General features: G+C 41.9%; 1 protein-coding gene across 3 annotated transcripts; it reads left to right on the forward strand.

Annotated features, from left to right (window-relative positions):
• Nucleotides 1-857: 857 nt before the first annotated feature.
• On the forward strand, nucleotides 858-10,757 carry LOC121551238. Of its 3 annotated transcripts, XM_045210916.1 has the most exons (6): nucleotides 858-1,037; nucleotides 2,220-2,247; nucleotides 2,677-2,729; nucleotides 9,111-9,499; nucleotides 9,749-9,877; nucleotides 10,115-10,757. In XM_045210916.1, the coding sequence occupies exons 2-6, from the start codon at nucleotides 2,243-2,245 to the stop codon at nucleotides 10,190-10,192; spliced, it is 654 nt and encodes a 217-aa protein (XP_045066851.1). In that variant the 5' UTR covers nucleotides 858-1,037; nucleotides 2,220-2,242; the 3' UTR covers nucleotides 10,193-10,757. The 3 variants fall into 3 exon arrangements, with proteins under 3 accessions (XP_045066851.1, XP_045066852.1, XP_045066853.1); XM_045210917.1 differs by lacking the exons at nucleotides 858-1,037; nucleotides 2,220-2,247 and adding an exon at nucleotides 6,391-6,670; XM_045210918.1 differs by lacking the exons at nucleotides 858-1,037; nucleotides 2,220-2,247; nucleotides 2,677-2,729 and adding an exon at nucleotides 5,573-6,670.
• The last annotated feature ends 656 nt before the right edge of the window (nucleotides 10,758-11,413 follow it).

Raw genomic sequence — 11,413 nt, forward strand, 5'->3', positions numbered from 1 at the left:
GCAATTTCTTTCTCTCACACGATTTTATTTCAAATAAGATAGCAGACTACACAATAAATAACTAATATTGATAACCATCTACTGTAAATGTCACCTTGATACATAGCCTACATCAAGGGTTCCCAAACCTTTTCACTTGGGGCCCCCCTCCCAGCATTGGGGAACATCTCGTGCCCCCCCAGCGCTTGCGCACATGCGCCACGTCTATTTCTATGGGTACAAGCACTGTTCATGACACAAACTGTTCACACCCCTCTTGTTGGTGGAAACCCCTTTGGCCCCCCTGCTGTCCCCTCACACCCAACAGTTTGGGAACCAAAGGCCAACAAAGTTTACTACTCAATGGGGAGGGCATGAATGGCAACACTGGGACAGTGTCATGCACTCCAGCTTGACAAGCACTACACTACTGTCCTGCAAAGGCGTGGGAAGTAGCTACCTATTAGCCAATAGCAGGGTGAGTGTCACAGAGTAAGCACATGCATACAACGCATGAAGCAACAGTACACCCATCATAAATACTTTAATTCAAAAATAAACAATTGTCAGTTTTATAACTGAAAATGTACACTTATTTGTGGAAAACTAACAGTGAAATACGACTCAGACGCAGACTCATCCTCTGGCTTAAAAACAAGTCCAAACTCTCGCTCTACGGTAGCTCAAATGTACGGTAGTTGCGTGGTAAGAAACCGAAGCAGAGCGCTTTCGACACACCCACACCTTTCCACACGCCCACTACTTTCCTTTCGACACACCTACACCTTTCCACACGCCCACTACTTTCCTTTCGACACACCCACTCCTTTCCACACGCATTACTTTAATTTTGACCCAACCACTCGCCCATACTCCGGTCGCCATATTGGTATGCAGCTCCTTCTGAGAAAACAACAACCTTGTTCAGGAAGAAGAGAAAAAAGACGAGAAGTCACGCAACTTTTTACAGAACAGCCCCAAAGAAGACAGGCGTTGGCAGTTCAAACTTTTATATTTTAAGTTGCTTCTACATTTCTTTCACACTACATTTGAATCTGGTAAGCTATGCTGCCAAATACCTTTTTAATAAAAAGCATGAGCTGGCGCACACCCAGAGACAATTATTTAGTGTAGAGGTGCTGACTAGCAGGGCTGACTAGCAGGGCAGTAGTAAGCTATAAAAACAAAGAGACTCGCACACTCCATATGTATAACCTCCCAATAAATAAATACCTCTAAAATGTTTTAAAGAGTCTGGTGAAGAAAAGTGTCTCTGGTGAGAAGAAAGTGTTTAATAGTTTGGCTAGTTTGGCTTGAGAGAGCCATGAGCTAAGCAGCCTAACCTACGTGGAAGGGAATGCGGTTCCATTTCAGATGCGCTTGCTGATTAATCTAATTGTAACTTTGATAAGAGTTAAGTCATGGTTTATTCTGTTTAGATGATACATTTAATATGGTTTATTTCATGTAGGCCTATTTCAACTTTATTTGGTGTGTTTCACTCAAATGAACTATTTATTGGAGTGACACGTGAAATTATCATTTAAATAAATGTGTCACATGCTTCAAAAACAACAGGTGTAGACTAACAGTGAAATGCTTACTTACGGCTCTTCCCAACAATTCAGAGTTAAAGACAAAAATAGAAATATTGACACAAGGAATAAATACACAGTGAACGACTAACAATAAAGAGTTAAATAATATGGCTATATATAGGAAGTACCAGTACCGAGGTGATGTGAATGTTATGTACATATAGGTAGGGGTAAAGTAACTAGGCAACATAATAGATAATAGACAGTAGCAGCAGCGAATGGGGTGGGTTTGAAAGTGTGTGTCAAATAAAATAAAATTTTATTGGTCTCATACACATATTTAGCAGATGTTATTGTGGGTGTAGTGAAATGCTTGTGTTCCTAGCTCCAACAGTGCATTAATATCAACATTACACAATAATACACACAAATCTAAAAGTAAAAGAATGGTGCATGCATGTGTGTATGTTGGGGTGTCAGTGTAAGTATGTGTGTGGGTAGAGTCCAGTGTGTGTGCATAGAGTCAGTGCAAGATAATTAGTGCAAAAAAAGGTCAATGCATTGATGGGATGTAGCTCTATCAAAAAATATTTGTGATATATTTATGGGTAGTATTTATTAATTTTGATGTGGTTTCCCCCAGTTTGAAGTGGTTTTGTTGCCCTAATTATTCACCTGCATTTTTGTTTTTTCACCCCACAGTCATCGTGTGAATCACCACATCAATGGGGTAAAGATATTTAAATATATATAAATGAGGCCCCAGCTTATTTAAACAGTAATGACATTGGCCCACACCAGTGGAGGCTGCTGAGGAGAGGACGGCTCACAATAATGGCTGGAACGAAGCAAATGTAATGGCATTAAACACATGGAATCCATGTGCTTGATGTATTTGATACCATTCCACTAATTGCACTCCAGCCATTACCACAGGCCCGTCCTCCCCAACCTCCTGTGGACCACACTGTTTATTACTTTTATTGACTTGCTGAATTCCAATAGTTTAAGAATTTACTCAAGCCATGTCTGGGTTTCTTACCTACTTTGCAAATGTGTATTTCTTATTTTAATGTTTACAAATGTTTTGGCAAAATTAATACATAATTGTACATTTTTTATAAAACAATACTTATACTGTTTTTATCATTTTATACAGGTTATTACAGCAGATAAAGGCAAAGTTTCTTCTCTGTGAGAGGGAAAAAGAAGGTACCAGCTGACCTTTTCTTTATGTAGTGTATTGTCATCCAATGGCCTTTGTGTTCAGCCACTCCCCCATGTGGCTTTAAAAGGAAATGTCTGGTTCAAATCAAATCAAATCAAATTTTATTTGTCACATGCGCCGAATACAACAGGTGTAGACCTTACAGTGAAATGCTTACTTACAAGCCCTTAACCAACAATGCCGTTTTAAGAAAGAATACCAAAAATAAAATGTGCAGGGGCACCGGTTAGTCGAGGTAATTGGGGTAATATGTACATGTACAGTTAGGGAAAAAAGTATTTGATCCCCTGCTGATTTTGTACGTTTGCCCACGGACAAAGACATGATCAGTCTATAATTTTAATGGTAGGTTTATTTGAACAGTGAGAGACAGAATAACAACAACAAAATCTAGAAAAACGCATGTCAAAAATGTTATAAATTGATTTGCATTTTAATGAGGGAAATAAGTATTTGACCCCTCTGCAAAACATGACTTAGTACTTGGTGGAAAAACCCTTGTTGGCAATCACAGAGGTCAGACGTTTCTTGTAGTTGGCCACCAGGTTTGCACACATCTCAGGAGAGATTTTGTCCCACTCCTCTTTGCAGATCTTCTCCAAGTCATTAAGGTTTCGAGGCTGACGTTTGGCAACTCAAACCTTCAGCTCCCTCCACAGATTTTCTATGGGATTAAGGTCTGGAGACTGGCTAGGCCACTCCAGGACCTTAATATGCTTCTTCTTGAGCCACTCTTTTGTTGCCTTGGCCGTGTGTTTTGGGTCATTGTCATGCTGGAATACCCATCCACGACCCATTTTCAATGCCCTGGCTGAGGGAAGGAGGTTCTCACCCAAGATTTGACGGTACATGGCCCCGTCCATCATCCCTTTGATGCGGTGAAGTTGTCCTGTCCCCTTAGCAGAAAAACACCCCCAAAGCATAATGTTTCCACCTCCATGTTTGATGGTGGGGATGGTGTTCTTGGGGTCATAGGCAGCATTCCTCCTCCTCCAAACACGGCGAGTTGAGTTGATGCCAAAGAGCTTGATTTTGGTCTCATCTGACCACAACACTTTCACCCAGTTCTCCTCTGAATCATTCAGATGTTCATTGGCAAACTTCAGACGGGCCTGTATATGTGCTTTCTTGAGCAGGGGGACCTTGCGGGCGCTGCAGGATTTCAGTCCTTCACGGCGTAGTGTGTTACCAATTGTTTTCTTGGTGACTATGGTCCCAGCTGCCTTGAGATCATTGACAAGATCCTCCCGTGTAGTTCTGGGCTGATTCCTCACCGTTCTCATGATCATTGCAACTCCACGAGGTGAGATCTTGCATGGAGCCCCAGGCCGGGGGAGATTGACAGTTATTTTGTGTTTCTTCCATTTGCGAATAATCACACCAACTGTTGTCACCTTCTCACCAAGCTGCTTGGCGATGGTCTTGTAGCCCATCCCAGCCTTGTGTAGGTCTACAATCTTGTCCCTGACATCCTTGGAGAGCTCTTTGGTCTTGGCCATGGTGGAGAGTTTGGAATCTGATTGATTGATTGCTTCTGTGGACAGGTGTCTTTTATACAGGTAACAAGCTGAGATTAGGAGCACTCCCTTTAAGAGTGTGCTCCTAATCTCAGCTCGTTACCTGTATAAAAGACACCTGGGAGCCAGAAATCTTTCTGATTGAGAGGGGGTCAAATACTTATTTCCCTCATTAAAATGCAAATCAATTTATAACATTTTTGACATGCGTTTTTCTGGATTTTTTTGTTGTTATTCTGTCTCTCACTGTTCAAATAAACCTACCATTAAAATTATAGACTGATCATTTCTTTGTCAGTGGGCAAACGTACAAAATCAGCAGGGGATCAAATACTTTTTCCCTCACTGTAGGTAGAGTTATTAAAGTGACCATGCATAGATAATAAACAGAGTAGCAGCAGCATAAAAGAGGGGTGGGGGGCAATGCAAATAGTCTGGGTAGCCATTTGATTAGATGTTCAGGAGTCTTATGGCTTGGGGGTAGAAGCTGTTTAGAAGCCTCTTGGACCTAGACTTGGTGCTCCGGTACCGCTTGCCGTGCGGTAGCAGAGAGAACAGTCTATGACTAGGGTGGCTGGAGTCTTTGACAATTTTTAGGGCCTGGTATAGAGGTCCTGGATGGCAGGAAGCTTGGCCCCAGTGATGTACTGGGCCGTACGCACTACCCTCTGTAGTGCCTTGCGGTCGGAGGCCGAGCAGTTGCCATACCAGGCAGTGATGCAACCAGTCAGGATGCTCTCGATGGTGCAGCTGTATAACCTTTTGAGGATCTGAGGACCCATGCCAAATCTTTTCAGTCTCCTTAGGGGGAATAGGTTTTGTCGTGCCTTCTTCACGACTGTCTTGGTGTGCTTGGACCATGTTAGTTTGTTGGTGATGTGGAAACCAAGGAACTTGAAGCTCTCAACCTGTTCCACTACAGCCCGTCGATGAGAATGGGGCGTGCTCGGTCCTCTTCTTTTTCCTGTAGTCCACAATCATCTCCTTGTCTTGATCACGTTGAGGGAGAGGTTGTTGTCCTGGCACCACACGGTCAGGTCTCTGACCTCTTCCCTATAGGCTGTCTCGTCGTTGTCGGTGATCAGGCCTACCACTGTTGTGTCATCGGCAAACTTAATGATGGTGTTGGAGTCGTGCCTGGCCATGCAGTCATGGGTGAACAGGGAGTACAGGAGGGGACTGAGCACGCACCCCTGAGGGGGGGCCCCCATGTTAAGGATCAGCGTGGCGGATGTGTTGTTACCTACCCTTCCCACCTGGGGGCGGCCCGTCAGGAAGTCCAGGATCCAGTTGCAGAGGGAGGTGTTTAGTCCCAGGGTCCTTAGCTTAGTGATGAGCTTTGAGGGCACTATGGTGTTGAACACTGAGCTGTAGTCAATGAAAAGCAGACGTATGCAGCATTTACCATGAATGCGATCTCCGTGAACTCGTGAACATTGCCTTTAAAAGCCGCATTGCCTATTACTCGCAATCGGATTTAATCCCTGGTTTAGACTCCATATTCTACATGTTTATTGTTTTTCAATAAACAATTTAAATTAACATTCAAATTTCATGATAGAGAAATTGAATGTCATTTGAAGATAAAGTGGCTTGCTTACTGGTGAAGAGTGGCCACTAGGGCCCCTCCTTCACTATATGAAAACAGTGTCTTCATGATTTATGATTGGTTGTCATTCTATATTGTATAAGGCCTATTCTTTAAAATCCACAAAGAAATCAAAATGCTAGCTGATCCCATAGATTTCCATTCGTTGCGCTAATGCTAGTTAGCATTCCCTCCAGAAACTACCTTCAACTTCCTTTAAACTGCATGCAGAGACATAAAAATGGTATCCATGAGTTCATCTGACTCTGGGTAAGTAGAACAATTGCCAAAATCTCAAACTATTCCTTTAAGTGAATTTCAAAGTTATGGGCCTTTCAGAATTCAGTGTTCCAAACAACCTCAATTTCTGATATGTTCGTATCTCAGATGTCCTACTGTACATTTGGGATCAATTGAAAGAAGCATTACTAACTAGCCACGGCTCTAAATGGGAACACATCAAGTCTATAACGTTTGTCTGATTTATGCCATAACCTATTGACAATTGTTTATAACACATCTTTGCTGCTATCTTTTCAGAGTTTTCATCAGAGCTTTTTCTTCCTCTGTCGTCTTAATGCATAGTGGCAGAATTCCTATGTTGAGATATACCTGTGACTCAAGCATTAAATCACTGCATGTGCCTGTGCGAAAGTTTGAGTAGTATAGCGCATTTTCAAACTAGGATGTTGGCCATGATGCGTGATGAATCTCTCTGAAAGTTGGTGTGTCCTGGACGTCAGAGAGTACAGATAGCTCTGGACACCAGATTCATCAGTGCCAAAGAAGAAATGTTGGATGAAGATATCTCATTATATAGGTAGGCTATCAAGTGTTCAATTGGTGTGACAGAAGAAACATTCCATCAAGGTGTGTTTGGATCTGCAGGTGAATGCATGTGAGCAGTGTGACAGAAGAAAACATGGATGAAGGTGATGGATGATGATATTTAGACTGATGTCTCAGCTGTGAGGAGGTTGTTTGGCTGTGTGGGTCAATGAGTGTCTATGATACCCTGTTCCCTTTTCACCACCTCTATTCAAGAATCATTCCGGACTCAGATGATACATTTCCAAAATTAAAGTTTAATTGAGAATTGAGTGTTCGAGTAATTGCCTGCCCCATTGGACATTCAAACATAGCTGTATATTTTGTGCCACCAGACAAAGCTATATTTTCCCTATGCTAACCAACGTACATTATGTTTAACGCAAAGTCGGCTATCTTTCACCTCAAAAACATGTCACAAATCGGACCCCCTATCACTGACCCCATTGCTAAAACCCTCATTCACGCCTGGACTATTGCAACGCCATTCTCTACAGACTCCCCACCAAAACACTGGACTGACTTCCATACATTCAATCTCAGCTGCCAGAGTCCTCACTCACACCATGCCTTGGGACATCACCCCAATCCTCATCAAACGTCACTGGCTCCCAGTTCAATACAGGATCATCTTCAAACTACTCTTACTCACCTACAAATGGACTGGGACCCACATACCTCTCTGACCTCCTGCACCCCTACACTCCCACCGATTCACTGCGCTTCTCCGACACTGGTCTCCTCACCATCCCTCACACCAGGCTCCGCTCCATGAGAGGCCGTGCTTTTAGCAGTGCAGCCCCCCAACTCTGGAACTCCCTCCCTCTCCATGTCAGAACCTCACAACCCTTACACCAATTGAGGTCCTCACTAAGACACATCTTCACAGGATGGTTGTTGTCTAAGCTTTTATCCCTTGTCTAGTTTACTCCCCTGGTTAGTCTGTCATCATGTTTAGTGCTCTGCCTTGTTAGTCTGTCATCATGTTTAGCGCTCTGCCTTGTTAGTCTGTCATCATGTTTAGCGTGTTTAGCGCTCTGCCTTGTTAGTCTGTCATCATGTTTAGCGCTCTGCCTTGTTAGTCTGTCATCATGTTTAGCGTGTTTAGCGCTCTGCCTTGTTAGTCTGTCATCATGTTTAGTGTTCTGCCTTGTTAGTCTGTCATCATGTTTAGTGCTCTGCCTTGTTAGTCTGTCATCATGTTTAGTGCTCTGCCTTGTTAGTCTGTCATCATGTTTAGCGTGTTTAGCGCTCTGCCTTGTTAGTCTGTCATCATGTTTAGCGTGTTTAGCGCTCTGCCTTGTTAGTCTGTCATCATGTTTAGTGTTCTGCCTGGTTAGTCAGTCATGTTTAGTGCTCAGCCTGGTTAGTCTGTCATCATGTTTAGTGCTCAGCCTGGTTAGTCTGTCATCATGTTTAGTGCTCTGCCTGGTTAGTCTTTCATAATGTTTAGTGCTCTGTCTCGGTTAGGGCTGGCAGTCAAATAATAAATTAGGCACTCTGAATTTCAATCAACGTATTAATTATCAGATTGAACTTGACGAACGCTTCATTACTTTTATCCATAGACTTGATGAAACACTTCAGCTTCCTACCCTGTTAACCTGGATTTCTAACAATCATGGCCGTGGCAAGAATAAGGTCTATTGACCTTAGTGAAGCCCTTGCTGCATCACAAGTTACCACTGCTGTCAGGTCCAGAGTACGAAATCAAGGGGATATTTGGAAGATTAACATTTTAAGACTGTAGCACCGACCCACACAATGCTACCTACAAAAGCACTTTAAACCAATTTCACAATCTTCTGGAGCAAGAAGCCTACCACTTTTGGGTGCACCAGTTGACTTGGATCACAGGAAGATGTCATCACAGCTGGAAACATTTACTGTGACAGCAACAAACTTGTCTCCTCTTCATCCACATTTGACCTCATCCTCTCCGCAGCAACCTTAGCAGCTAATGGGATTTAGCTGCGTGATTTGAGTCAAAGCACCACTGAAACATGAAGTTGCACCAGGATTCAATACAACACTGCCATCAGCAATTAAAGCCATTTGCACAAACTTCTAGAGCAAAGAAGCTAGCCTACCTCTTGGGGTGAACAGTTGGATCTTGGATCACAAGAATACGTCACAGTGCGAGACAACTAGCTGAGCCTATACCCAACGCTGTGGCTATACCTTCAAAGATAGAAAATGTGACAGCTCAGGCCAAAAGCACAACATGAAAGCATCCAGGAACAACGGTTGAAGGTCTGTTATGTGAGCACCAGCTTGCTCATACATCGTTGTGTGTTAAAGGAAAGAGCTAATAATACATTACAATTTAAACCTGTTATTTCTATGTTTGCAGGTTGTACGTAGAATGTTCTGCACTCTTGACAATTAGAATGTAAAATATGCTTTCTAATTATTGTCAATTGTTGCCACAGATGCTGTAGAATTCCTCGGCCAAATCGAAGAGATTGTGTCCAAACATCGCGACAGCAAGATTCCTCTTGCAAAGCCGAAAAGTTATGAGTTGAGAATCGGGGGTCTGGAGGAAACTGTCCACGCTGGAGATGGTGAACAGTTAGAAGTTTGGAAAGACTGCTACCTTCCAGAGAGAATGGAGATGGTGGTCATTGGTGCCCTGGATGACTTCCGCTGTTCAGCGGCGGGATGGCAGCTGGTTCTCCTGTTATGTGAAGATGGCAAAGTCTACGCCTATGAGTTTGAAGTTCTACACCTGGTTGCCAGAAGCTTGGAGGATCTCTTTGAAACTGGAGCTGAGTTTCCAGGACTGGAGAAATTCAGATTTGGAGAATGCTTTGAGGAATTGGTAAGACCCTGCAATATTACATGTACTTAGCAAACTTATTAACTTATTTTGTTTGAAGTTAATGAACGAGGTAATCATGTGTTGTTATCCTCAGCTGCAGTAGGTCTGCATGTCATTGATCTGCATGTCATTGATCTGCATGTCATTGCTCTTGAATAATTCCTAAATTGAGACATGATGTGTCCTTGCACTGAATAAGCTGCCGGATGTACAATGTAGGCTAGTTATTCGACGGTTTTCTTTTTTCAGTTTGAGGAAGAGATGAAGAAAGAGATGCAATGTGATGAAATAAAGAAAATCGATGATGAGCATATTCACTTCCGAAGAAGATTGGCGATTGAGATGCTGGAGGATCTCAAAGCAATCAAGCAATCTGAGGTAATAATTACTGTTTGATTCAGACTGAGGGCATGAGACACATAACAAAACATGACAAAAGTGTGTATATTGAAATCAGTTTAAGACTAAAATCAATTATCTATGCTCGCCCCTGTGTGAACAGACCCTAATACTGTTGTTTGTGTATGTAAGGCTGTCAAAATGTCCGTAAATGCTTATGGTAAACTTTAAGGTAAACTGATTTTCCATAATCACTATGTTGTTGATCATTTTCAGTCAACCATTCAGCACAACAAAGTAATGAAGAGCCAAGTCGAAACCGGATCTTCCAGAGAATTATACACAGGCTTTTAAAAAGCTAGCCAGCTTAAGATAGCTTCACATTCCAGCTTTGGCTTCATCCCTACTACGAAGGTGGATTGATAATGCAGCTGCCGCTAACTCAAGCAGGCTTGTAACTACTCGTGCATGTCGCACATGGCTAGTCGAATGCCAAACTATTCATTGAGACAATGCTGAACCATCAATCCACAGGGAATCTGTGCCACATTTTCATTTTTGCTAAAGCAACATGAAAGAAAAGTTATTTAGCAAATTCAGCAGGCAATACTGATAAATAGGCTATTAGAAGTGCTTTTTTTCTTTTATTACTTATCGTTAATGCCGTTTTTGCTTATCAATGCACAAGCACCTTTTCCCCCACCTATCGATAAAATAATGTTATAAAGTCTAAAATAGACGCTGTAAAAACAACAATTAAAATAATGAATACCCATGTGAGCAAATGATTACTTTCCAGACAGACATTATTTTCATCATAGGTAGTACTCTTGTATAGTGAATGCATATGACATTTTATTTTATCTGTATTTTTTTGTAAATAAATTGATCATTTGTATTAAAAATGTGTTTATGTGTATCTGTTGGATTTCTTCTGGAAGAATTGGTGGAACAATATACTTTAGTTTATCCTAGACCTTAACGACATGTCCCACCCCCCCACCCCACATTCTGAAATTGCATTTTTGTCCCCCCCCCCTCCCCCGTTTTATCATTGGAATGTGATACAAAACGAGGCAACGGTGAGCTTAAGGACCCTGCGGACGCCTCCGAGCTAAAATATGGCCCCCCCACTTCTAAAACCAAAGTTGCGCCCCTGATGTGGATTATAATTATAATAAATTAATTTCTAGGGGTTGATAAATTTTTCGTTAGGGCAAATCAAGTCTGACATTTCAAAGTGTAAATTACAAACTTTAGAAGCCTTTTAAAAGCTCATACACTACAAGTATGCATTTCCTGCTGTCCACCAGGCTACATGCCTCGCCCTTAAACATCTAAACTCTTGTCTTTCATTTGCTTGGCTTCAGCACCCACCGCAATCATGAGCAACAATGTAAGTAGAAATAAATAATAAAATGACAATATTAATCATCTTAACATGATTATTAATACCATATTATTATTAAATTAGTTTGTTAAAGATATATTTATTTTCTATTTACAGGGGCAGCTCACACCTAGAAAACGGTTAGTGTCTGAATCTTTAAGAGAATAATTACTGCAATTGTGTTC

The sequence above is a fragment of the Coregonus clupeaformis genome, chromosome 35 (genome assembly GCF_020615455.1).
Source record: "Coregonus clupeaformis isolate EN_2021a chromosome 35, ASM2061545v1, whole genome shotgun sequence".
Taxonomy (NCBI): Eukaryota; Metazoa; Chordata; class Actinopteri; order Salmoniformes; family Salmonidae; genus Coregonus; species Coregonus clupeaformis.

Bases quoted from the DNA above. Each gene is read 5' to 3' on its own strand.
- LOC121551238 (XM_045210916.1), top strand. The intron at 2,730-9,110 runs GTACCAGCTGAC...TTGTTGCCACAG, and splicing joins CTGTGAGAGGGAAAAAGAAG to ATGCTGTAGAATTCCTCGGC. The intron at 9,500-9,748 runs GTAAGACCCTGC...TTCTTTTTTCAG, and splicing joins GAGAATGCTTTGAGGAATTG to TTTGAGGAAGAGATGAAGAA.